The 27651-nt window shown below is 44.7% G+C and overlaps 1 protein-coding gene across 1 annotated transcript in view; it reads right to left on the bottom strand.

Annotated features, from left to right (window-relative positions):
- The window catches only part of LOC126425054 (MD-2-related lipid-recognition protein-like), a 102988-nt gene extending 96814 nt beyond the window's left edge, over positions 1-6174 (bottom strand). The window contains exon 1 of the mRNA XM_050087964.1: positions 6010-6174. Within this exon, the coding sequence (XP_049943921.1) occupies positions 6010-6094 (85 nt within the window). The 5' untranslated portion in view covers positions 6095-6174. The remainder of the gene's footprint in view (positions 1-6009) is intronic.
- Between the last annotated feature and the right edge of the window lie 21477 nt (positions 6175-27651).

Below are 27651 nucleotides of genomic sequence, written 5' to 3' on the forward strand. Positions count from 1 at the left end.
AAGCATGGCATGGCATTTGTGCCATTTTTAGGTGTTCCTGCTGACATTAAATGTATAGCCTATATCACTTTATTCTCCTTGTATGTAATAGTACTATGGAAGCTTATCTTATATTTACATCTAAATGGAGTGACGTCCATAAAACATCTTGAAATATAATTTCTTTTATGTACTGTGTTGTTAGCATAGGTCTTGTATAACTTTCTAAAGAAGAATAATAGTGAAATTTCATTTTTTTGGCAGCTATAAGATTGACACTGAAACGATCTATAATCTTATAATTGTCATTGGCGTGATATATATAATATTATAACTAAAAAAATGTGAAATTTCACTATAATTCTTCTATAGAAAGTAAATACGTGACCTGTGTTAACAACATAGTATATAAAAGAAATTACGTTCCAAGATGTTTCATGGACATTACTCCATTTAGACACAAACATAAGATACAGTTTCATAGTACTATTACCTAGACATAGAATAAAATTATATATACATGCAGTGTCAACAGAAACACTTGAAATTGCCACGTATGCCGAATCCTATGTAATCAACAAGAAATAAACGATTTACATGTAATTTTGTCAAAAATATACAGATGTCATAAGAGGACCTTATACAAGCAAGAGAAGAAGAAAATAAAGTACTTTTTATCTCTAGAAATTGTTCAACATTATTGATTTACATATATTTTTCATTTAACAATGAAGCATTTCGCGTATCTATATAAAATTTTTAGTTATATCCATAAGACCAGTACCGTAATTAAAATAAAAGAAACCTAACTTAATTGAAAAATTATGATTGAATATTTGTTAATTAAAATTTATATTTGTAAATAAATACAGAATTTAAAAGTAAAAAAGATGTGTACTATACTCCGTTCATCATAACGATAAACCTGACTTAAACAAACACAGACGTGAGATTGGGCGGCAGCCATAACTCTCGTACGCTGCTGTTGTTCCGCTCTTGGAAGTAGAGCCAACTTATGTTTGGATATCTTATTACTATGTCACTGTAAATGAAGCTTGAAGACATTCTGGTGTATGAACAACCGTCAGCGTTTTTGTTAATCATACTTTAGCTACGTTATTTTTATTCAAAAACTCATGTAGAGTCTCAGTCTCAGTAAGCGCTACTTGGGCTCTGATTGTCCCACTGTTTGTATGTGACGCGTCACTGCCGAACAATAGCGAAATGAAGAACAGCACGTCATAAAAGAGGGGTAGGAGGAAATATGGACTTTTTCCTGGCTTGGGATTTTGTTGTTTATCGCCTCGGTATCATTGTAGCAGTATTGAAGTGTACCACTTAACTCGGAGTCCGACATGGAAGAAGTTCGGTGGTTACCAGACGACTGACTAATACCTTCCGTGGGTCCAATATTTAACTACATGGTGAAATCCCAGCAGTTCGCTTTTACGCTGCACATAGTTCATGCAGAGATATTACCCTTGTTAAAGTCGTTTTTAATTGCAGTACTATGTTGGATGGGATCGAGAGCATGCTATGTTTTCCAGTAGATCACCTAAGAAGCGTATAGCATGAGTTTTACCATTATTTCGTTCTGTTCAAAAATTAAATGTCACTCAAGACTATATTGTTATCTGCTCGTCTGTTTCTATGCCTTTACTACAACTGTTCACAGCACTGCTCGTTAGTTGTACCAGGTAGCTAGCCAGTGCTTTCCAAGTTAAATGCGCCGGTAAAGCTGTGGTCCCGTATTATCGCTGAGTCGATGTACGCGTAACGCACAGCATAAAACGTATCCTCACTATCGTACTTGACTGTACTCGAGACAGCTTGGGTTCTGCTCCACGTGAACGGAAATGCAATGCTTACATGAGGTTTATTCTTATGATGAACGGTATATAGCCAGATCCTAACTATCTAAGCTACAGTCGCTTAGTATTGGAAAGGCATCAGAACCAGATAAGATACTTTTAAGATTCTATAAATATTATAGGAGAGAACTTGTTCCCCTTCTAGCAGTAATTTATCATAGATCGCTTGAGCAACGTAAGTTACCTAACGACTGGAAAGAAGGGCAGGTCATTCTCGTTTTTAAGAAAGGCCCTAACAGAGATCCACACAATTACAGACCTATATCGTTGATGTCAATCTGTTGTAGAATTATGGAGCATGTTTTATGCTCAAGAATTATGATGTTTTTGGAAAATGAACATCTCATCTGTAAAAATCAACATGGACTCCGTAAACAGAGATCCTGCGAAACTCAGCTCGCTCTGTTCCTCCATGAAATCAAAAATGGCTCTGAGCACTATGGGACTTAACTTCTGAGGTCATCAGTCGCCTAGAACTTAGAACTACTTAAACATAACTAACCTAAGGACATCACACACATCCATGCCCCAGGCAGGATTCGAACTGCGACCGTAGCGGCCGCGCGGTTCCAGACTGTAGCGCCTAGAACCGCTCGGCCACGCCGGCCGGCCTCCATGAGATCCACAGCGCAGTGGACAACGGCGCTCAGGTTGATGCCGTGTTCCTTGATTTCAGTGATGGCATTTGAATCCGTCTCGCATTGCCGTTTAATGAAAAAATACGAGCTTACGCAGTATCGGAGCAGACATGCGACTGGATACAAGACTTTCTTGCAAATAGAACTCAACACGTCGCTCTTAACGGAACAAAATCGACAGATGTAAAGCTAATATACGGATCACCACAGGGAAGTGTGATAGAACCGTTGCTGTTTACATTATAGATGAATGATCTGTTAGAAAGCGACGGATGCTTTTTAAGGCTATTCGCAGATGGTGCCGTTGTCTATACCAAAGTAGCAACGCCAGAAGATAGTAATAATTTGCAGAACGACCTGCAGAGAATTGATGATTGATGCAGGCTCTGGCATGACCCTGAACGTAAATAAATGTAACGTATTCCGCGTACATAGGAAAAGAAATCTACTGCTGTACGCAGACAACAGACTCAGATTCATCGGAAGAATCTTAAGGAAATGTAACTCTTCCACGAAAAAACTGGCTTATAAGGCGCTCGTTCGCCCCATTCTAAAAGCCGTAAATTCAACTAAATACCTAGGTATTACAATTACGAACAACTTAAATTGGAAAGAACACATAGAAAATGTTGTGGGGAAGGCTAACCAAAGGCTGCGTTTTATTGGCACGACACTTAGAAAATGTAACAGACCTACTAAGGAGATTGCCTACACTACGCTTGTCCGTCCTCTTTTAGAATACTGCTGCGTGGTGTGGGAACCTTACCAGATAGGACTGACAGAGTAAATTGAAAAAGTTCAAAGAAAGGCAGCACGTTTTGTATTATCGCGAAATATGGGAGAGAGTTCACAGAAATGATGCAGGATTTGGGATGGAAATCATTAAAAGAAAGGCGTTTTTCGTTGCGACGGAATCTTCTCACGAAATTCCAATCACCAACTTTCTCCTCTGAACGCGAAAATATTTTGTTGACACCGACGTACATAGGGAGGAACGATCACCACGATAAAATAAGGGAAATTAGAGCTCGTACGGAAAGATACAGGTGTTCATTCTTTCCACGCGCTATACGAGATTGGAATAATAGAAAATTGTGAAGGTGGTTCGATGAACCCTCTGCCAGGCACTTAAATGTGATTTGCAGAGTATCCGTGTAGATGTAGATGTAGATATTGTTCATCTATTTGGGATCCCTATCAGGTAGAACTGATAGAGGAGATAGAGAAGATCCAATGAGGAGCGGCGCATTTCGTCAGAGGATCGTTTAGCTGGCGAGAGAGCATTACGGAGATGCTAAAAACAAACTCCACTGGCAGACGTTACAAGAGAGGCGTTGTCCATCACGGGGAGATTTACTATTGAAATTTCGGAACAGTACTTTTCAGGAGGACTCGAAAATCATATTACTTCCCCCCATACACATCTCGCGTATGGACCACGAGGAGAAAATTAGAGAAATTAGAGCCAATACGATGGCTTACCGTCGATCATTCTTTCCACGCACTATTCGTGAGTGGAACAGGTGAAACATCCCCTTAGAAAAATTTATGAGTTACTGTGCTGATTAACCTCTTACGTTTTTTGATTTTCAAACAGCTGAGCAGAACTGAACGTACTCAGACATTTCTCTCTTTACTTATTCTGATCAACACTAAACAGACACACAATATTTTTAGCGCAACGCAATCTGACTTTCAATAATCCCTACAAAAGAATGGCCCTGACTGACAATAAGCTATACCTTTCATGAATCACTTACCTCACAAAAATCTTCGTTACTCGAACTACTGCAATACAGCGAGTGCCACTACTGCCAGGTAATAAAAGATTCTAACTACTGAAGGCACTAACTACTGATAGGCATAGTTAGCAAATGAAAGATTTTGATAGAGAACAAACAATGTATTTACCTTAATAATAAATGGTTCAAATGGCTCTGAGCAGTATGGGACTTGACATCTGCGGTCATCAGTCCCCTAGAACTTAGAACTACTTAAACCTAACTAACCTAAGGACATCACACACACCCATGCAACGAGGCAGGATTCGAACCTGCGACCGTAGCGGTCACGCGGTTCCAGACTGAAGCGCCTAGAGCCGCACGGCCACACCGGCCGGCTCCTTAATAATATTCAACAGTCATCATATATGTTGTTGTTGTGGTCTTCAGTCCTGAGACTGGTTTGATGCAGCTCTCCATGCTACTCTATCCTGTGCAAGCTTTTGCATCTCCCAGTACCTACTGCAGCCTACATCCTTCTGAATCTGCTTAGTGTATTCATCTCTTGGTCTCCCTCTACGATTTTTACCCTCCACGCTGCCCTCCAATACTAAATTGGTGGTCCCTCGATGTCTCAGAACATGTCCTACCAACCGATCCCTTCTTCTAGTCAAGTTGTGCCACAAGCTCCTCTTCTCCCCAATTCTATTCAATACCTCCTCATTAGTTATGTGATCTACCCATATAATCTTCAGCATTCTTCTGTAGCACCACATTTCGAAAGCTTCTATTCTCTTCTTGTCTAAATTATTTAACGTCCACGTTTCACTTCCATACATGGCTACACTCCACACAAATACTTTCAGAAACGACTTCCTGACACTTAAATCTACACTCGATGTTAACAAATTTTTCTTCTTCAGAAACGCTTTCCTTGCCATTACCAGTCTACATTTTATATCCTCTCTACTTCGACCATCATCAGTTATTTTGCTCCACAAATAGCAAAACTCCTTTACTACTTTAAGTGTCTCATTTCCTAATCTAATTCCCTTAGCATCAACCGACTTAATTAGACTACATTCCATTATCCTAGTTTTGCTTTTGTTGATGTTCATCTTATACCCTCCTTTCAAGACACTGTCCATTCCGTTCAACTGCTCTTCCAAGTCCTTTCTGTATGTATTTTACAACGTAATCAAAAGAAAGTGAAACCTCACTTAAGAAGCATCTTCCATAATGATTGATTACTAAGGCTAGTCACCGAAGTGGCTATTTGAAATACTTGCACCAGACTCGTGAGTAGAATAAAATGCAAAGAATTTTTTTACTTAAAATGTTTTCGCCAATCTAGTCTGTTAACCGTTCTTTATTTATTTATTTTTTCCCCTATCGTACGGAGAATGGTCTGTCTGTTTATTGTGGATAGCCACAAGTTTAACCATGACCTACCGCTTTGTAAAGATAGAGCTCCGACAATGTCGCGGTGTACGGGCCGCGATAGGCCTCGAAACTCAATTGTTGGCAGTATACGTACCACCTCAAATATTTGGCGGCCGGATACCGGGGATGTCCGGCCAGCTAACGCCGGTTTGCCGGCCCTCGCGGGCCGGTTTCGGCCCGCGGGCCGTAGTTTAGGGACCCCTGCTCTACACCAATCACAAATCCTGTCCAAGTCATCTTGTATCCTCCTACAGTCACTCAACGACGACACCTTCCCGTACACCACAGCGAGAAACGCCGCACCTACCCCCGATTCGTGGCTTCCAGGAAGTGAATGAACCGGCCGCGGAGCCTCACCTTTCTCGTTGCAGTTCCGGAAGGTGACTTCCTCGGCCACGCAGGCGGCCACCAGCAGCAGCAGACACGCGGCGGATCGCAGCATCCCGTCTCCCTTCTCGTCCGGTGGGCAGCGCGGCACGCTCTGGCTGTCTGCTGCAGGGCGGACAACCGATTACTGGGCCGAGGGTCGCCTGACCCCGCCGTGACGTCACACAGCGCTCTATCGCCCGCCAAGTCCAACGCGGCGACCACAACAGCCCGTGTGTACCGTACTGCTGGCGCTCGGGAGAGGCCGAAGTCTGGAGGTCGAGAGGTCACAACGTGACAGCGAGTCGAAAATACAACGTCAGCAAACAGCGTCTTATCCCCCTTAGGAAGCGAGATACAGAAAGGGTTGTAGGTAATAGTGTCCAGTTAAAGTGCGCGTCATTTATGACGGCGGCCGAGTTTAGGTTCGTTCTGCGCATCTAACGTCACAAAACAGTGTCAGCCAATGAACAGAGAACGACGTTGCCAGAGCTCGACTGCAGTGCAGAGCACGGACGAGTATCTTCAGTTTTAGAAACGTTCAGTCATAAATAAAGTCTTGATAGCAGACTTTCTTTTATAGAAAGTTTGGAAAAAGCATTCTTTATACCAATTGCTTCATATTCTATTAATTAATTAAACCAAACAAGCGATAAGCATCCTAATTCAGGCGATAGCAAGGAAAGGTGTTTGTATCATTCTCACTAACCACTTTTTCACAATAAAGAACAGCAGTAATTGTTTATTTCCTATTGTACTTCGACGAAACGTTAGTAATTCGTAGTCATATCAATAGTGTTTGTCGGTATTTTGCGTATTATTTTAAAGACTTTGTTCAGTGCTTAATATTTTCTTTATTTAAAAACAATATCGAAGTGTCTTATTTCATGAATTTTATTCGTTTGAATGTAATTTTTTGAAATTTCTAGCGGCAACTAAAATCGACCATATGGAAAGTGTGGTGTCACCGCCAGACACCACACTTCCTAGGTGGTAGCTTTAAATCGGCCGCGGTCCGTTAGTATACGGCGGACCCGCGTGTCGCCACTGTCAGTAATTGCAGACCGAGCGCCACCACACGGCAGGTCTAGAGAGACGTACTGGCACTCGCCCCAGTTGTACAGCCGACTTTGCAAGGAACGGTTCACTGACAAATACGCTCTCATTTACCGAGACGATAGTTAGCATAGCCTTCAGCTACATTTGCTACGATCTAGCAAGGCGCCGTATTCAATTGATATTGAGATTCTATTAATGTATCATCAAGAGCGATGTTCTACAAATGTGGATTAAAGTTAAGTATTATATCAACTACTTAGCTACTATTAATTCCCTTAACTGTTCTCGCATTCGGGAGGACGACGGTTCAATCCCGCGTCCGGCAATCCTGATTTAGGTTTTCCCTGATTTCCCTAAAACGCTCCTGGCAAATGCTGGGATGGTTCCTCTGAAAGGGCACGGCCGACTTCCTTCCCTGTCCTTCCCTAATCCGATGAGACCGATGACCTCGCTGTTTGGTCTCTTCCCCCAAAAAAACCAACCGACCAACCTTAACTGTTCCAGACCTCGCGCCAGCCTGCGCGAGCTTATAAGCGCGTGCCTTTCGGCTTCCTCTCATAGTGTCTAGGCTGTCTTGTCTAGACACAACAGAAAGTATACGCTATGGACTTTTACCTCTGCAAACTCTTCAAAATTTCGTGCAATGGTTTACTACATCTAATGCTGCACAACAACTGCGTTGAACATCGAAACAAAATTAATTCATTTATGAGGGGAAGGTATCAGTCAAGAAGATGTGTAAAAATCAAATTTTTGGGCCAAATAGTTTTTGTGAAAACGAATGATAAAGTGTGTCAAAGCAGTCGAAACACCATGTGTCTGCACAGGCGAGCAGTGCAATGATGACAAAATCGAGCACATCGCGGAATGCGGGGAGCACGTCTCTGTAGCAGCGGAAGGGTTAATGCGGCCGTGGTGGCTTTACTTCATAAACTGCGCGCTCCCCCTTAAACGTAAGTTTGCGAACTATACTATGGCGCTGCTTCTCTTGGCGCGTACAACTGGCAACGTAGCAATCTCCCGCATCTGGGCGGGCACGCGCGAACCGCCAAGAACAAAGAATTGAACTATAGTTACATGTTTCGTGAGCCACTTGCACTCCGAACGATTTACAGTGAGTAGCGTTGATGTGGACTGGATTTCGATAGTAGGGAAAGGAAAAGAAGGAAAAGTAGTCTGTGAATATGGACTGGGGGTGAGGAATGAAAGAGGAAGCCGCCTGGTAACATTTGGCACACAGCACAAATTAATAATATCTGAAACTTGGTTTAAAAATCACGAAAGAAGGTTGTATACGTGGAAGATACCTGGAGACACTAGAAGGTTTCAGATAGATTATATAGGGTGGTCCATTGATCGTGATCGGCCAAATATCTCACGAAATTAGCGTCAAACGAAAAAACTACAAAGAACGAAACTTGTCTAGCTTGAACTGGGAAACAAGATGGCGTTATGGTTGGCCCGCTAGATGGCGCTGCCATGTTGTTGTTGTGGTCTTCGGTCCTGAGACTGGTTTGATGCAGTTTTCCATGCTATTCTATCCTGTGCAAGCCTCTTCACCTCCCAGTACCAACTGCAGCTTACATCCTTCTGAATCTGCTGAGTGTATTCATTTCTTTTTTACCCTCCACACTGCCCTCCAATACTAAATTGGTGATCCCTCGACGTCTCAGAACATGTCTTACCAACCGATCCCTTCTTCTAGTCAAGTTGTGCCACAAGCTCCTCTTCTCCCCAATTCTATTCAATACCTCGTCATTAGTTATGTGATCTACCCATCTAATCTTCAACATTCTTCTGTAGCACCACATTTCAAAACCTTCTATTCTCTACTCAAACTATTTATCGTCCACGTTTCACTTCCATATATGGCTACACTCCATATAAATACTTTCAGAAACGACTTCCTGACATTTAAATCTATACTCGATGTTAACAAATTTTTCTTCTTCAGAAACGCTTTCCTTGCCATTGCCAGTCTACATTTTATATCCTCTCTACTTCGTCCGTCATCAGTTATTTTGCTCCCCAAATAGCAAAACCCATTTACTACTTTAAGTGTCTCATTTCCTAACCTAATTCCTTCAGCGTCACCGGATTTAATTCGACTACATTCCATTATCCTTGTTTTGCTTTTGTTCATGTTCATCTTATATCCTCCTTTCAAGACACTGTCCATTCCATTCAACTGCTCTCCCAGGTCCTTTGCTGTCTCTGGCAGAATTACAATGTCATCGGCGAACCTCAAAGTTTTTATTTCTTCTCCATGGATTTTAATACCTACTCCGAATTTTTCTTTTGTTTCCTTTATTGCTTGCTCAATATACAGATTGAATAACATCAGGGAGAGGCTACAACCCCGTCTCACTCCCTTCCCAACCACTGCTTCTCTTTCATGTCCCTCGACTCTTATAACTGCCATCTGGTTTCTGTACAAATTGTAAATAGTCTTTCACTCTCTGTATTTTACCCCTGCCACCTTCAGAATTTGAAAGAGAGTATTCCAATCAACATTGTCAAAAGCTTTCTCTAAGTCTACAAATGCAAGAAACGTAGGTTTGCCTTTCCTTAATCTTTCTTCTAAGATAAGTCGTAGGGTCAGTATTGTCTCACGTGTTCCAACATTTCTCCGGAATCCAAACTGATATTCCCCGAGGTCGGCTTTTATCAGTTTTTGCTGCCATAGGTCAAACGGATATCAACTGCGTTTTTTAAATAGGAACCCACATTTTTATTACATATTCGTGTAGTACGTAAAGAAATATGAATGTTTTAGTGGGACCACTGTTTTCGCCTTGTGACAGATGGCGCTGTAATAGCCACACACATACGGCTCACAATTTTAGACGAAGAGTTGCTAACAGCTAGGATTTTCAAATTAAAATACAGACCGTATGTACATTTGAAAATTTTATTTCGCTTGTTCCAATGTGATGCATGTCCCTTTGGGAACTTATCATTTCTGGGAACGAATGCTGTTACAGCGTGATTACCTGTAAATACCACATTAATGCAATAAATGCTCAAAATGATGTTCGTCAATCTCAATGCATTTGGCAATACGTGTAATGACATTCCTCTCAACATGGAGTAGTTCGCCTTCCGTAATGTTCACACATGCATTGGCAATGCGCTGACGCATGTTGTCAGGCGTTCTCGGTGGATCACGATAGCAAATATCCGTCAACTTTCCCCACAGAAAGAAATCCGGGGACGTCATATCCGGTGACCGTGCGGGCCATGGCATGGTGCTTCGACGACCAATCCACCTGTCATGAAATATGCTATTCAATACCGCTTCAACCGCACGCGAGCTATGTGCCGGACATCCATCATGTTGGAAGTACATGGCCATTCTGTCATGCAGTGAAACATAGTAACATCGGTAGTACATTACGTAGGAAATCAGCATACATTGCACCATTTAGATTGCCATCGATAAAATGGGGTCCAATTATCCTTCCTCCCATAATGTTGCACCATACTTTAACCCGCCAAGGTCGCAGATGTTCCACTTGTCGCAGCCATCGTGGATTTTCCGTTGCCCAATAGTGCATATTATGCCGGTTTACGTTACCGCTGTTGGTGAATGACTCTTCGTCGCTAAATGGAACGCGTGCAAAAAATCTGTCATCGTTCCGTAATTTCTCTTGTGCCCAGTGACAGAACTCTACACGACGTCCAAAGTCGTCGCCATGCAATTCCTGGTGCATAAAAATATGGTACGGGTGCAATCGATGTTGATGTAGAATTCTTAACACCGACATTTTTGAGATTCCCTATTCTCCCGCAATTTGTCTGCCACTGATGTGCGGATTAGCCGCACCAGCAGCTAAAACACCTACTTGGGCATCATCATTTGTTGCAGGTCGTGGTTGACGTTTCACATGTGGCTGAACACTTCCTGTTTCCTTAAATGACGTAACTGTCTTGCGAACGGTCCGGACACTTGGATGATGTCGTCCACGATACCGAGCAGTATACATAGAACACGTCCGTTCGGCATTTTGATCACAATAGCCATACATCAACACGATATCGACCTTTTCCGCAATTGGTAAACGGTCCAGTTTAACACGGATAATGTATCACGAAGCACTGGCGGAATCTTATGTGATACCACGTACTTATACGTTTGTGACTGTTACAGCGCCATCTATCACAAAGTGAAAAAAGTGGTCCAACTAAAACATTCATATTTCTTTACGTACTACACGAATATGTAATAAAAAAATGGGGGCTCCTATTTAAAAAAAAAACGGAGTTGATATCCGTTTGGCCTGTGGCAGTGCTATCTAGCGGGCCAACCATATCGCCATCTGGTTTCTCCCTTCAAGCTAGACGAGTTTCGTTCTTTGTAGTTTTTTCGTGAGATATTTGGCCCGGTCACTATCAATGGACCACCCTGTATAATGGTAAGACAGATTTAGGTATCAGTTTTTAAATTGTGGACTTTGACCACAATCTATTTTTTGTGAACTCTATATTAAGACTGAAGAATCTGCAAAAAGGTAGGAATTTAAGAAGATGAGACCTGGATAAACTGAAAGAATCGGAGCTTGTAGAGAGTATCAGAGAGAGCGTTAGGGAACGTTTGACAGGAACAGGGGAAATAAATACAACAGAAGAAAAATGGGTAGCTTTGAGAGATGAAATAGTGAAGGGCAGCAGAGGATCAAGTAGGTAAAAAGAGGAGGGCTGGTTGAAATCCTTGGGTAACAGAAGAGATACTGAATTTAATTGATGAACGGAGAAAATATAAAAATGCAGTAAATGAAGCAGGCGAAAAGGAAGTGCGAAATCTCTAAGCAAGGACCGGCTAGAGGACAAATGCAAGGATGTAGAAGCATGTACCACAAGGGTAAGACAGATACTGCCTACAGGGAAATTAAAGAGACCTTTGGAGAAAAGAGAACCACCTGTATGAATATCATAGATGGAAAACCAGTCCTAAGCAAAGAAGGGAAACCAAAAAGGCGGAAGGACTACATAGAGAGTCTACACAAAGGCAATGTACTTGAGGGCAATATTATAGAAATGGAAGAGGACTTAGATGAAGATGAAATGAGAGATATGATACTGAGTGAAGAACTGACAGAGCACTGAAAGACCTGAGTCGAAACATGGCCCCGGGAGTAGACAACATTCCATTAAAACTACTGATAGTCTTGGGTGATGCATCCATAACAAAACTCTTCCATGTGTTGAGCAAGGTTTATGAAATAGGCGAAATATCCTCAGACTTTAACAAGAATATAATAATCCCAATTCCGAAGTAAGCAGGTGCTGACAGGTGCTAAAATTACAGAACTATTAGTTTAATAAATCACGGTTGCAAAATACTAACTCAAATTCTTTATAGAAGAATGCAAAAACTGGTAGAAGCCGATCTCGGGAAAGATCAGTTTTGATTCCGTAGAAATGTTGGAACACACGAGGCAATAGTGACCCTACGACTTCTCATAGAAGTTTATAGCATTTGTAGACTTGTAGAAAACAAAATGAGGATAATCGAATGTAGTCCAATTAAATCAGGCGAAGCGGAGGGTATTATATTGCTAAATGAGACACTTGAAGTAGTAAATGAGTATTGCTATCTGGGAAACAAAATAACTCATGATGGTCGAAGTAGAGAAGATATGAAATGTGGACGGGCTATGGCAAGGAAAGAGTTTCTGAAGAAAAGAAATTTGTTAACATCGAGTATATATTTAAGTATCAGGAACTCCTTTCTGAAAGTATTTGTATGGAGTGTAGCTGCTTATGAAAGTGAAACATGGACGACAAACAGTTTACAGAAGAACAGAATAGAAGTTTTCGAAATGTGGTGCTACAGAGGAATGCTGAAAATAAGATGGGTAGATCACGCAACTAATGAGGACGTACTGAATATAATTGAGTAGAAGAGGAATTTGTGGCACAACTTGACTAGAAGGGATCGTTTGGTAGGACACGTTCTGAGGCATCAAGGGGTCGCCAATTTAGTACTGGAGGGCAGAGTGGAGGGTAAAAATCGTAGAGGGAGACCAAGAGATGAATACACTAAGCAGATTCAGAAAGATGTAGGTTGCAGTAGTTGCTCGAAGATGAAAAGGCTTGCACAGGACAGAGTAGCATGGAGAGCTGCATCATACCAGTCTCCGGACTGAAAACCACAACAACAACAACAACGTTGATATTGAAACGGATCTTGTAGCACTACAAGAAATTAGATATCCAGGAACAGGAAAACTGGAAACAAGCAGGTACATTCTATACTACATTGAATCGATAGATGGAAAGTTTCAAAAGGGAGTAAGATTTACGATCAGCAAAACTTTAGGAGCGGCAGTAATTAATTTCCAGCCGATTGATGTTAGAATATCTGTCATGAAACTAAAAGGTGGATTCAGAAATGTAACGATGGTTACACTATATGCTCCGACCGAAGAGGTGGAAGACTAAAAGAATGACAGTTTTTACGAAATTCTCGAAGACGTAATTAGTAAGACACCAGAATATGATACGAAGCTCATTGTGAGAGATGCCAATACTAAAGTTGGAAGGGAGATCATCTGGAAAAGAATTGCTGGGACTGAAAGCCTACATGTTGAAAGTAGTGATAATGGAGGGAGGCTACTAAGCTGTGCAAGTGCAGCCAACCTAAGGGTTATGAGCACACACCTTCCTCAGAAGGACATTTGCAAGGTAAGTTGGGTATCACCAGACGGAAGAATAAAAAACCAAATAGATCATGTACTGAAGGATCAAAGACACAAAAGCAGTACAATGAATGTGAAAACTACAAGGGGAGCCGAGGCAGACACAGACCATTGTCTATACGTAGCACAGATACGCCAACAAATAGCCATATAAAAGTCCAAGGGGTTGCGGGGGGGGGGGCATAAAAGACCATAATATTTACATAGACAGATTGAAGAATAACGGCAAAGCACAGGAGTTTGTCATTAAGTTGCAAAACCAATTTGATGTTCTAACAAAGGAAGACAACCTTGACATTGAAGACTATTGGGAAATGTGGAACAAGCGGCGTTAGAGGTATGCGGAAAAAGAAAAAGGACGAAAAAACCATGGTTTTGAGAAGAATGTGAGCAAAACGTGAAAGAAAAAAGGGCAGCGAAGAAAAACATCTACGAGAGAATTCCAACGAGAACAAAGAAGCGTATGAAAATGTTAATAGAGAAACTAAAAATCTTCTCAGAACGAAAAAGATACATACTACAGATGTAAGGCATTAAAGATAAAAGTGGCAATACAGTTCTGGAAAGATCCAAAGGTATGGAAATTTGGAGCGAATATTTTCGGCAGCTTCTAAATGTTGAAGATAGAAGTGCAGAAATGGAACAACAACCACGATTAACACAGTGTAGATAGACAATGAAAGACAATAGATTCAATCAAAATATTAAAAAACAGAAAATCTCCAGGGAGAGATGGCATAACAGGTGAACATATGGAATGAAGATAGAATACCAGAGTGGACAGAAACGACAATAACAGCAATTCGTAAAAAAGGGTGACAGACAACAATGCAGGAACTACAGAGGCATCTCATCAATTAGCACCGCCTATAAAGTGTTCTCCAAGATCCTCCAGAAAAAATTAGAACCATGTTTAAAAGAGATAATAAATGAGAAAAAAGTGGGATTTATGAAGAATCGTTCGGCTACTGACCAGATATTCATACTGAAAGAAGCCATATTCAAATATTGTGAGTATAACAAAACAATGGTAATACCATTTGTTGATTTTAAGAAAGCCTATGACAGTATCTGCAGAGACAAGTTGTGGAAGACAATGCAGAAATTCGGAATACCGAAGAAGATTACACATCTTGTGGAAGTGACACTGAAAGGCTCGAAAGGGGCAGTGAAAATGGATGGTGAATATTCCAAGGCGTTTGATATAAAAACAGGAGTCAGGCAAGGAGATGGAATATCGCCCCTCTTGTTCAACATTGTAATACAGCAAGCGTGGATGCAGCAAGTGAAGCAGAAGAGGGAATTCAAATAGGAACAAAAATAAATGTGATGGCATTTGCAGATGACATAGCACTAATCGCTGAAAATCCGGATGACCTTATAATACTGGCAAAAAGACTCTTTCAAAGAGCAAAGCAAGCTGAATTAGAGGTAAATGATGAGAAAATAAAATTTATGGTGGTACAAAGAAATTACACAACAAAAAAGTGGGATTCTCTGCAGATCGATAACCACGTGTTTGAAGAAGTAGATGAGTTTAAACATCTGGGGGTAGTAGTAAACAATAAAAACGATGAGAAGCAAGAAATAGAGACGAGGATCAAAGCTGCATCCAGAGTATTATACACACTCAACAAACTACTGTAATCTAAATTTTTTTCGAGAGGAACCAAAGTAAGAATATCATCATCATTTCCTTGGGCCTTTGCCCCACTTCAAAATGAAGGGGTGCGTGTTGGCGGAGGCCTACTAGTCGTACATAAAAAGCTGAACGATACATTTCGTGAGGTCAGAGCAACTATAGCGTTGTATAGGGCTGATCACGCAAGATGAGGAAATTGAATGGTTCAAATGGCTCTGAGCACTATGGGACTCAACTGCTGTGGTCATCAGTCCTCTAGAACTTATAACTACTTAAACCTAACTAACCTAAGGACATCACACACATCCAGGCCCGAGGCAGGATTCGAACCTGCGACCGTAGCAGTCGCACGGTTCCGGACTGCACGCCTAGAACCGCGAGACCACCACGGCCGGCGAGGAAATTGAAGGAACGGGAAAACACAGTATGCGTCAATCAGCGAGCAATTGGTCCTGTTACTACGGATGTGGCAATGTTAGTGTCAGAGGTGGCCAGATGCCCTTCCTGTCGCCAACCCGTACCCCCTGGGACAGGAAGAGTGTACCCCAGCTGTCTAGTGGAAGCCATGAAATAGTGTGAGCGTTTTCAAGTGTCTGCAAGAAGTGTAACTGAGGCGGGACTTGGGGACCATCCCAGTATTCACCTAGCGAGATGTGGAAAACCGCCTAAAAACCATAGCTAGGCTGGGCAGCACACTGGCCCTCGTCGGTAATCCGCCGGGCGGATTCGATCTGGGGCTGACGCGCCTACCTGAGTCCAGGAAGCAGCGTATTAGCGCTCTCGGTTAACCTGGCGGGTTAACTAAAGTAAGAATATATAAAACTATAATCAGACGAGTATTACTATATGGGCAGAAATACGGAGAACAGATAAATACAAGCCGCGCGGGATTAGCCGAGCGAACTTGGGCGCTGCAGTCATGGACTGTGCGGCTGGTCCCGGCGGAGGTTCGAGTCCTCCCTCGGGCATGGGTGTGTGTGTTTGTCCTTAGGATAATTTAGGTTAAGTAGTGTGTAATCTTAGGGACTGATGACCTTGGCAGTGAAGTCTCATAAGATTTCACACACTTTTTGGAAAAATACAAGGAGAGAAAGATAAACGTTTTTGAAAATAAAAATCCTGCGAAAGATATTTGACCAATCTATGAGGGAGTAGAATGGCGAAGAAGAAAGAACAGTGTGCTCAGGGAACCATACAATGAATTAGATGTAGTTGCGGAAGCCAAGACAAGAAGACTAGCATGGGCCGGCAACATCTATAGAAGAGAGCAAAGATCTTTATTGAGAGAAGTCTCAGAGAATAAGCCGGAAGAACGAAGACCTCTATGCAGGCCGAAAATGAAATTGAGAGACCAGAGTGCCAAAGATCTCCAGGTACTGGGAGAAAGAAAGAAGGTGCAGAAGACAGAATTTTGTGGAAGAGGCTACTAGACAAGGCCAAAAACCAACTGCTGTTTGTGGGGCCAGGAGAGTAAATAAGGATAAGAGTAACGTTGATATTCGGACACTACGAGATTTTTACTTTGTAGACTCAAATAGTTCAAATGGATCTGAGCACTATGGGACTTAACTTCTGAGGTCATCAGTCCCCTAGAACTTAGAACTACTTAAACCTAACTAACATAAGGACATCACACACATCCATCCCCGAGGCAGGATTCGAACCTGCGACCGTAGCGGTCGTGCGGTTCCAGACTGTAGCGCCTAGAACCGCTCGGCCACACCGGCCGGTTTACTTTGTGGGATCATGATTTTCATTTCCAGTGGTGCCGCAGGTTACAGGAGGTCGAAGAACAATATATTTTAAGTACAAGTTTTTGGAGGAAATGGAAATTTACGCTCGTACAGCAAAATGCTGAGAACGAACAAACAGATTTTAAACACAAAAAATACCTCAAAATTTTACGGACATTATAAACGAAAAAGTGTAAATTATCGCGATAAACAATACAAAACTTATCATTTAAGCAAAAATCGCAAATACTATTTCTGAAAAATTAAACTTAATCAATGACTTCCCGTGAAATAGAAATTCTATTGCAAACACACAGCATCGCTACAGCCGATGCTGTCAAAAGGCCGTAAAATATAACTTTACAAGATTAGGCAAACAGACAGCAAACAACTAAATAACGGAGGAGGAGATCAGTGTTTAACGTCCCGCCGACAACGAGGTCATTAGAGACGGAACACAAGCTCGCCTTAGGGAAGGAAATCAGCTGCACCCTTTCAAAGTAACCAGCCGGCCATTTACCTGGAGCGATTTAGGGAAATCATGGAAAACATAAATCAGGATGATCGGACGCGCGTTTGAACAGTCGTCCTCCCGAATGCGAGTTCAGTGTGCTAACCACTGCGCCACTTCGCTCGGTATACTTATAAATAACGTGATCATATCGTAACAAAAAGATGGCGACATTTACGCTCCAAGATGCCATATGGTCCACGTCATACCAGCTACGGCATAAATATGAGATGCAGTGTGTAGATATCGATGAACATAGACGTAAGGATCGATATTATACCTACACTCCTGGAAATTGAAATAAGAACACCGTGAATTCATTGTCCCAGGAAGGGGAAACTTTATTGACACATTCCTGGGGTCAGATACATCACATGATCACACTGACAGAACCACAGGCACATAGACACAGGCAACAGAGCATGCACAATGTCGGCACTAGTACAGTGTATATCCACCTTTCGCAGCAATGCAGGCTGCTATTCTCCCATGGAGACGATCGTAGAGATGCTGGATGTAGTCCTGTGGAACGGCTTGCCATGCCATTTCCACCTGGCGCCTCAGTTGGACCAGCGTTCGTGCTGGACGTGCAGACCGCGTGAGACGACGCTTCATCCAGTCCCAAACATGCTCAATGGGGGACAGATCCGGAGATCTTGCTGGCCAGGGTAGTTGACTTACACCTTCTAGAGCACGTTGGGTGGCACGGGATACATGCGGACGTGCATTGTCCTGTTGGAACAGTAAGTTCCCTTGCCGGTCTAGGAATGGTAGAACGATGGGTTCGATGACGGTTTGGATGTACCGTTCACTATTCAGTGTCCCCTCGACGATCACCAGTGGTGTACGGCCAGTGTAGGAGATCGCTCCCCACACCATGATGCTGGGTGTTGGCCCTGTGTGCCTCGGTCGTATGCAGTCCTGATTGTGGCGCTCACCTGCACGGCGCCAAACACGCATACGACCATCATTGGCACCAAGGCAGAAGCGACTCTCATCGCTGAAGACGACACGTCTCCATTCGTCCCTCCATTCACGCCTGTCGCGACACCACTGGAGGCGGGCTGCACGATGTTGGGGCGTGAGCGGAAGACGGCCTAACGGTGTGCGGGACCGTAGCCCAGCTTCATGGAGACGATTGCGAATGGTCCTCGCCGATACCCCAGGAGCAACAGTGTCCCTAATTTGCTGGGAAGTGGCGGTGCGGTCCCCTACGGCACTGCGTAGGATCCTACGGTCTTGGCGTGCATCCGTGCGTCGCTGCGGTCCGGTCCCAGGTCGACGGGCACGTGCACCTTCCGCCGACCACTGGCGACAACATCGATGTACTGTGGAGATCTCACGCCCCACGTGTTGAGCAATTCGGCGGTACGTCCACCCGGCCTCCCGCATGCCCACTATACGCCCTCGCTCAAAGTCCGTCAACTGCACATACGGTTCACGTCCACGCTGTCGCGGCATGCTACCAGTGTTAAAGACTGCGATGGAGCTCCGTATGCCACGGCAAACTGGCTGACACTGACGGCGGCGGTGCACAAATGCTGCGCAGCTAGCGCCATTCGACGGCCAACACCGCGGTTCCTGGTGTGTCCGCTGTGCCGTGCGTGTGATCATTGCTTGTACAGCCCTCTCGCAGTGTCCGGAGCAAGTATGGTGGGTCTGACACACCGGTGTCAATGTGTTCTTTTTTCCATTTCCAGGAGTGTATTTTACCATCTTTTGAGATACACTACATAACGTAACTTGTATCACTGCGAGTAAATAAACGAATAGTGCAACAAAAAAAATTGTACTGAAAATGAAACATCGTAACTTTATTCTTAACGAAACAAATAAAAAAAACATAACTAACTACTATATCAAGTTATACGTCTTTTGGCCAGCCCGGTTAGCCGTGCGGTTTAATGCACGGCTTTCCGGATTGGGAAGGAGCACCTGGTACCGGGCACATGAATCCGCCCGGCGGACTTGTGTCGAGGTCCGGTGAGCCGGCCAGTCTGTAGATGGTTTTTAGGCGGGTTTCCATCTGCCACGGCGAATGCGGGCTAGTTCCCCTTATTCCGCCTCAGCTACACTATATCGGCGATTGTTGCGCAAGCAAGTTCTCCACGTACGCGTACACCACCATTACTCTACCACGCAAACATAGGGGTTACACTCGTCTGGTGTGAGACGTTCCCTGGGGGAATCCACCGGGGGCCGAACCGCACAGTAACCCTGGGTTCGGTGTGGGGCGGCGGAGGGGTGGACTGCGGTAGTCGTCGTGGGGTTGTGGACCACTGCGGCTGCGACAGGGACGGAACCTTTCTGTCGTTTCTAGGTCCCCGATTAACATACAATACAATATGTCTTAATAATAGCCTCAACTTCGTTAACATAACTTACAAAAGTTCTTTAATAATACGATTTAAGTGAAACTCGGCCTCATTTTCACGTCTCTTCAATATTCAAACACTTTCCGGAACTAGAATTAATTATTTCGAGACACATTTTTGTGACAAATACGCATTGAGCTGATAAAGGTTATGGGATGTCTCTTAATGTTCTGGGGATCTCCTTTCGCCAGCCATAGTGCAGCAGCTGGACGTGGCATGAGCTCAACAAGTCGTTGGTAGAGGCCTGCAGAAATACTGAACCAAATACTGCCTCTATCGCCCTCCATTATTGCGAAAGTGTTGCCGGTGCAGGAGTTTGTGCATGAACTGACCTCTCGATTATGTCCTATAAATGTTCGATGGCATTCATGTCCGGCGATCTGAGTGGCCAAACCATTCCGCTCTAATTGTCCAGAATGTTCTTAAAATCAGTCGCGAACAATTGTGGAGCCGGCCGCTGTGGCCGAGCGGTTCCAGGCGCTTCAGTCGCGGAATCGGTCGCAGGTTCGAATCCTGCCTCGGGCATGGATGTGTGTGATGTCGTTAGGTTTAAGGAGTTCTGAGTCTAGGGGACTGATGACCTCAGATGTTAAGTCCCATAGTGCTCAGAGCCATTTGAATCATTTGAACAGTTGTGGGCCGGTGACATGGCGCATTGTCATCCATACGTGAATGGCTGCGAATGGTCTCCAAGTAGCCGAACATAATCATTTCCAGTCAATCATCGGTTCAGCTGGACCAGAGGACGCAGTCCACTTCACGTAAGCACAATCCACACCATTATGGAGCCACCACCAATCTGCCTAGTGTTTTGTTGCCAACTCGGGTCCATGGTTTTGTGGGGCCTGCGCCACACTCGAATTGGACCATCAGCTCCTATCAACTGAAATCGGCGTACACCCCCGGTAGCTTAATGGTCAGTGTAACGGATTATCAATCCTCTGGGCCCGGATTCGATTCCCGGCTGTGTCGGGGAATTTTCTGTGCCCAGGGACTGTGTGATGTGCTGCCCTCATCATCATCCTATCATCTTCATTGACTGCAGGTCGCCAAAGTGGCGTCAAATTGATAGAACGGCACCCGGCGAACGGCCTACCCGACGGGGGGCCCTAGCCATACGATTAAATCTGAACTCATCTGACCAGGCTACGGTTTTTCAGTCGTCTAGGGTTCAACCCATATGGTCACGAGCCCAGGAGAGGTTCTGCAGGCGATATCGTGCTGTTAGCAAAGGCATTCGAGTCGGTCATCTGCTGCCATAGCTCATTAACGCCATATTTCGCCGCACTGTCCTAACGGATACATTCGCCGTACGACCGACATTGATTTCTGCAGTTATTTCGCGCAGTGTTGCTTGTCTGTTAGCACTGACAACTCTACGCAAAAGCCGCTGATCTCGGTCGTTAATCGAAGGCCGTTGTCCATGGTGACAGGTAATGCCTGAAAAGCGATATTCTCGGCACACTCTTGACACTAGGTCTCGGAACACTGAAGTCGATAATGATTTCAGAAACGGAATGTCACAGGCGTCTAGCTCCAACTACTATTCTACATGCAATGTCTTGTTAATTCTCGTTGTGTGACCATAATCACGTCGGTAAGCTTTTTGCATGAATCACCTGAGTGCAAATGACAGCTTCGCCAATGCACTGCACTTTTGTACCTCATGTACACGATGCTACCGCCATCTGCATATGTGCGTATCGCTATCCTATGACGTCTGTCACATTGTAGCCATCTGTTGTATCACTTCTTTGAAACAATGCGGTATACTGTTCACGATGCTTTTTTTTTAAAAAAAAAAATAGGCTGTACATAGACCAACCCATTCGTCTTTTAATCGACGTTTCAAAATTTCTATGGAAGATATTGGTGTTTTTCTAATACATTGCGCCAGTTCTCCCCGCGCATTCCCAACAGGGCTGATGTCTGGGGATAGAGGTAGTGGTTGTAAGACGAATTTCGGACAGTTGTATATACCTACACAATGCGAGCCTTATATATTTTGGGTCACGCTCCTAGTAAAACCTGAACGTGTTTGATATCTTCATTTCTTCAACACTTTTGCGTACATTATTTTTTAATACGTTCAGATAGACAAAATTGTCCATAGTATTGTCGATGAACAGTAATTAGCCCAGTCCAAAAGTGGATCTATAGCCCCAGACAAGAACACTGTGCCATCTCCATGCTTTGCAGCCGGCTTAACATTTGTGACTTTAAATACGTCATTCTCATTATGCCACAACATCCTTGGTCGAACCGTCCCCAAAATGTTAAATTTACTGTCGTCGGTAAAAATGACGTCTTTCCACCATGTTTCTTCCTTCGTAATAAACTCTTTAGGGAAGTCCGATCTCTTCTTTCGAATCTGTTCATTCATATACAGTTTCTTCCTGACCACTCTCCCGTTGGAGCCACTATCTTTCAGTGCTCTTAGAATCGTTTGAAGATGTACTGAGTGGTTATAATTAAACTTCCCCTATTTAACACTTGACAACACGGAAACTAATTACCGTACGAGCACCTGACTTAGTAGCAATAATGTCAAGGACTTAGGGCAGGGAAATAATGCAGAATCGATTCAACGGAAAAACTTTTAATGTGTTGCCACAGCACATCACACCATTACATACCAGTACCATTACTGCTATAAAAGGGACTCAATATGGCGCCCATCAGTGCCCAGAAGCGTACGAAAGAGCAGGATTGCATTCTGCACAGTAGAACGAAGCATGTCTGTAGGTATGCTGGCTACCTCTCTTGATATGCTACGCTTCAGAACAGCACATGTGCGAATTTTCCCCTGGTAAACCTTCAGGTAGCCTCGCAACCAGAAATGACAGTGAATGAGATCAGGTTATCGTGCCACACAAGTATCTGGAAACGATCGGCAGTTAAATCGATCGCTTCCAAATGTGTGTCGGAGAAGCAGGCGAACGTCAAGAGAGATGTACGGTGGGACACCATCTTGCATGAAAGCTGTTGAGTTCAATGCGTCTCCCTCCTGTAGGGCGGGTAAGACACACTGGTAAAGCATGTTGCAGTAACGCTGACCAGTCACACTGCACCTCTTTCGTTCTTGAGCGCCAACCTGTTCAAGAAAGAAAGGGCCAGTGATGAACGTAGCCTTGAAGCCACACCATACCGAGACACGTTCACCATATAGAGGAACTTCATGCACAGTGGCTGGAGGTGAAGATACCCACATTTTACAGTTCTGTGTGTTCACCTCAACCCTCAGAAAAAATGACCCTCGTCTGTCCGTAGGATGGTCCAGGGCCAGCCCTCGTCAACTTTTATCCTTGCGAGAAAATGGAAAGTGGCTCTGAGCACTATGCGACTTAACTTCTGAGGTCATCAGTCGCGTAGAACTTAGAACTACTTAAACCTAACTAACCTAAGGACATCACACACATCCATGCCCGAGGCAGGATTCGAACCTGCGACCGTAGCGGTCACGCGGTTCCAGACCGAAGCGCCTAGAACCGCACGGCCACACCGGCCGGCGCGAGAAAATGGAGAGCGAAGTCAACATGTCGTTGTGCGAACTGTGGTTCAAGCTGCTGTACTATGTGGATCTTGTTCGGATACAATTTGAGAATGGTTCGAAGCACTTTCGGTACAGTGGACCACGGGACGTTCAACCGTCGTCACACAGCACGCGCACTGCCTGACGATCGGAAATTGAGCGCAGCGTTGTCTGGCATAGCAACAGCGACTTCGCTCTGGAAACAGCTACTTCATCAACCACCTGTCGTGCAACCAGTCGTCGACCTCTTCCCGTAACGACGCCCAATTCTCCAGTTGGTTCGAATTTCTTCATCATGTTCCGCGGAGCATACGGAGAAAGAGGACCCTTCCCTAATCCTTTCAGCCGGCGATATTCTCGAAGTGCAGCTGCAGCATTACTGTTGTTTTGAGAATAGAGCTTCACCAATAATGCCCTGCTTCTTTTGTCCAAGCTCATGTTGACACATCAACAAGTGCACTGCGACTGAACAGATGTGTGAAACAATGAACCACGATAACTGATCATGGCACATGGTGGCCATAATTGGAACTGGATGGTCGAGCTGTGACAATAATGCTACCACGTTTCGTACTCCTACGGTAATCATTTTACGTGTTATAACGTACTAAATACGGAAAGCTTATTTATAACCATCCGGTAGTCTCGAGTTAGAAGGCTGTGTTTGTTTACAAGAGCGGGCGATTGTCCAGACCGTACAATGCCACGCAAAACTAATTCCAGTTTCGACAACTTGTGATTTTTCGTAAGACGAAAGACAAATCACGTATACAAACTGCCGCCATACTCAACATGAGTAAGAATACTGTGGCAGCTATCGTCAGACGATTCAAAATCCTCAAAAGGACTTTGACGCACGTGACAAGAGGTATCTACACTCCTGGAAATGGAAAAAAGAACACATTGACACCGGTGTGTCAGACCCACCATACTTGCTCCGGACACTGCGAGAGGGCTGTACAAGCAATGATCACACGCACGGCACAGCGGACACACCAGGAACCGCGGTGTTGGCCGTCGAATGGCGCTAGCTGCGCAGCATTTGTGCACCGCCGCCGTCAGTGTCAGCCAGTTTGCCGTGGCATACGGAGCTCCATCGCAGTCTTTAACACTGGTAGCATGCCGCGACAGCGTGGACGTGAACCGTATGTGCAGTTGATGGACTTTGAGCGAGGGCGTATAGTGGGCATGCGGGAGGCCGGGTGGACGTACCGCCGAATTGCTCAACACGTGGGGCGTGAGGTCTCCACAGTACATCGATGTTGTCGCCAGTGGTCGGCGGAAGGTGCACGGGGCCGTCGACCAGGGACCGGACCGCAGCGACGCACGGATGCACGCCAAGACCGTAGGATCCTACGCAGTGCCGTAGGGGACCGCACCGCCACTTCCCAGCAAATTAGGGACACTGTTGCTCCTGGGGTATCGCCGAGGACCATTCGCAACCGTCTCCATGAAGCTGGGCTACGGTGCTGCACACCGTTAGGCCGTCTTCCGCTCACGCCCCAACATCGTGCAGCCCGCCTCCAGTGGTGTCGCGACAGGCGTGAATGGAGGGACGAATGGAGACGTGTCGTCTTCAGCGATGAGAGTCGCTTCTGCCTTGGTGCCAATGATGGTCGTATGCGTGTTTGGCGCCGTGCAGGTGAGCGCCACAATCAAGACTGCATATGACCGAGGCACACAGGGCCAACACCCGGCATCATGGTGTGGGGAGCGATCTCCTACACTGGCCGTACACCACTGGTGATCGTCGAGGGGACACTGAATAGTGCACGGTACATCCAAACCGTCATCGAACCCATCGTTCTACCATTCCTAGACCGGCAAGGGAACTTGCTGTTCCAACAGGACAATGCACGTCCGCATGTATCCCGTGCCACCCAACGTGCTCTAGAAGGTGTAAGTCAACTACCCTGGCCAGCAAGATCTCCGGATCTGTCCCCCATTGAGCATGTTTGGGACTGGATGAAGCGTCGTCTCACGCGGTCTGCACGTCCAGCACGAACGCTGGTCCAACTGAGGCGCCAGGTGGAAATGGCATGGCAAGCCGTTCCACAGGACTACATGCAGCATCTCTACGATCGTCTCCATGGGAGAATAGCAGCCTGCATTGCTGCGAAAGGTGGATATACACTGTACTAGTGCCGACATTGTGCATGCTCTGTTGCCTGTGACTATGTGCCTGTGGTTCTGTCAGTGTGATCATGTGATGTATCTGACCCCAGGAATGTGTCAATAAAGTTTCCCCTTCCTGGGACAATGAATTCACGGTGTTCTTATTTCAATTTCCAGGAGTGTATTACGAAAAAGTTGAGCCATATGGAGTATGACGAAACAACAATTTTGGCCACAGCAACATCCTTTTGGGACTCCGTCATAAAAGAGTCAGTGGAAATTCGCATGACAGACAATCTTATCAACCGTGACAACGACTACCAGCTAGATAATGCGTGGAACCCGTCATTTCTAAGATCTGCTCCAGACGAAGACGTCAGAGTACTCCGATGTCCGCGGCAATTGACAACGCCGAAGACAGCTGAGTTATGCAGTTCCACCAGCGAGGGCGCTGCTGGCGGGGGCGGTATGGTTCGTCTGTCCATATGATTTTGACGCATGCCCGGAATGCTCGCTTCGCGCTATATATTACGGAACGGAGGGCGTCTTCGTCAGTCTTAGATGGCTCACCTGAGGATGGCTGGCAGTTGTCCAGTCGAAATATCGTGGATGGAAGCTAACGACGTCCGGCTGCAAGCCCAAAATCTTTTTGAATATGTAACCAGTGTTGTAAGTTGTGTATCAAGACTTCGTGCCTTTATTTACTGGACATGTACCTTATTGATTACTTTTTATTTCTGTTTTGTTAAGAATAATGTTACGACGCTACAAAGACAAAAATCTCACAGTGTCGGAATATTAACGTTACTCAATGTAGATTACGTACTTACCCAGTGGTCATCGACCCTGTACACCACGAGCGGCGTCGTCAGTCGATTTTCGCTTCGTTCTGTCCGTTGCTGTTTCCTCACAACTGACAACAATCAAAACATCCGTATCTTCTTTTACGTCGTCTTCCCATCTGTTTCTTCACACCTACCAAGGGGTCTCTTTGCAGTAACGTGAGAAATGGAAGATTGCTTAGGAAATCGGGTTTCTGGTGTGTGGATTAGTTGACAGGAAGTCATCGAGTAAAACAGTAGCAATATCTGACGTTCGGCACAGACGTGTTATAGCCACTCCGCTGTACCTGGCCTACATTAGCGATTTAGGAGACAGTCTGAGCAACCTCATAAGACTGTTGAAGATAATGCTGCCATTCGACGTCTCGAAAAGACATCATATAATCAAAAGGAATTGCATAATTACACTACTGGCCATTCAAATTGCTACACCAGGAAGAAATGCAGATGATAAACGGGTATTCATTGGACAAATATATTATACTAGAACTGACATGTGATTACATTTACACGCATTTTGGGTGCATAGATCCTGAGAAATTAGTACCCAGAACAACCACCTCTGGCCGTAATAGCGGCCTTGATACGCCTGGGCGTTGAGTCAAACAGAGCTTCGATGGCGTGTACATGTACAGCTAGCTGCCCATGCAGCTTCAACACGATACCACAGTTCATCAAGAGTAGTGACTGGCGTATTGTGACGAGCCAGTTGCTCGGCCACCATTTACCAGACGTTTTCAGTTCGTGACAGATCTGGAGAATGTGCTGGCCAGGGCAGCAGTCGAACATTTTCTGTATCCAGAAAGGCCCGTACAGGACCTGCAACATGCGGTCGTGCATTATCCTGCTGAAATGTAGGGTTTCGCAGGGCTCGAATGAAGGGTAGAGCCACGGGTCGTAATACATCTGAAATGTAACGTTCACTGTTCAAAGTGCCGTCAATGCGAACAAGAGGTGACCGAGACGTGTAACCAATGGCACCCCATACCATCACGCCGGGTGATACGCCAGTATGGCCATGACGAATACACGCTTCCAATGTGCGTTCACCGCGATATCGCCAAACACGGTTGCGACCATCATGATGCTGTAAACAGATTCTGGATTCATCCGAAAAAATGAC

The sequence above is a fragment of the Schistocerca serialis genome, chromosome 10, assembly GCF_023864345.2.
Source record: "Schistocerca serialis cubense isolate TAMUIC-IGC-003099 chromosome 10, iqSchSeri2.2, whole genome shotgun sequence".
Taxonomy (NCBI): domain Eukaryota; kingdom Metazoa; phylum Arthropoda; class Insecta; order Orthoptera; family Acrididae; genus Schistocerca; species Schistocerca serialis.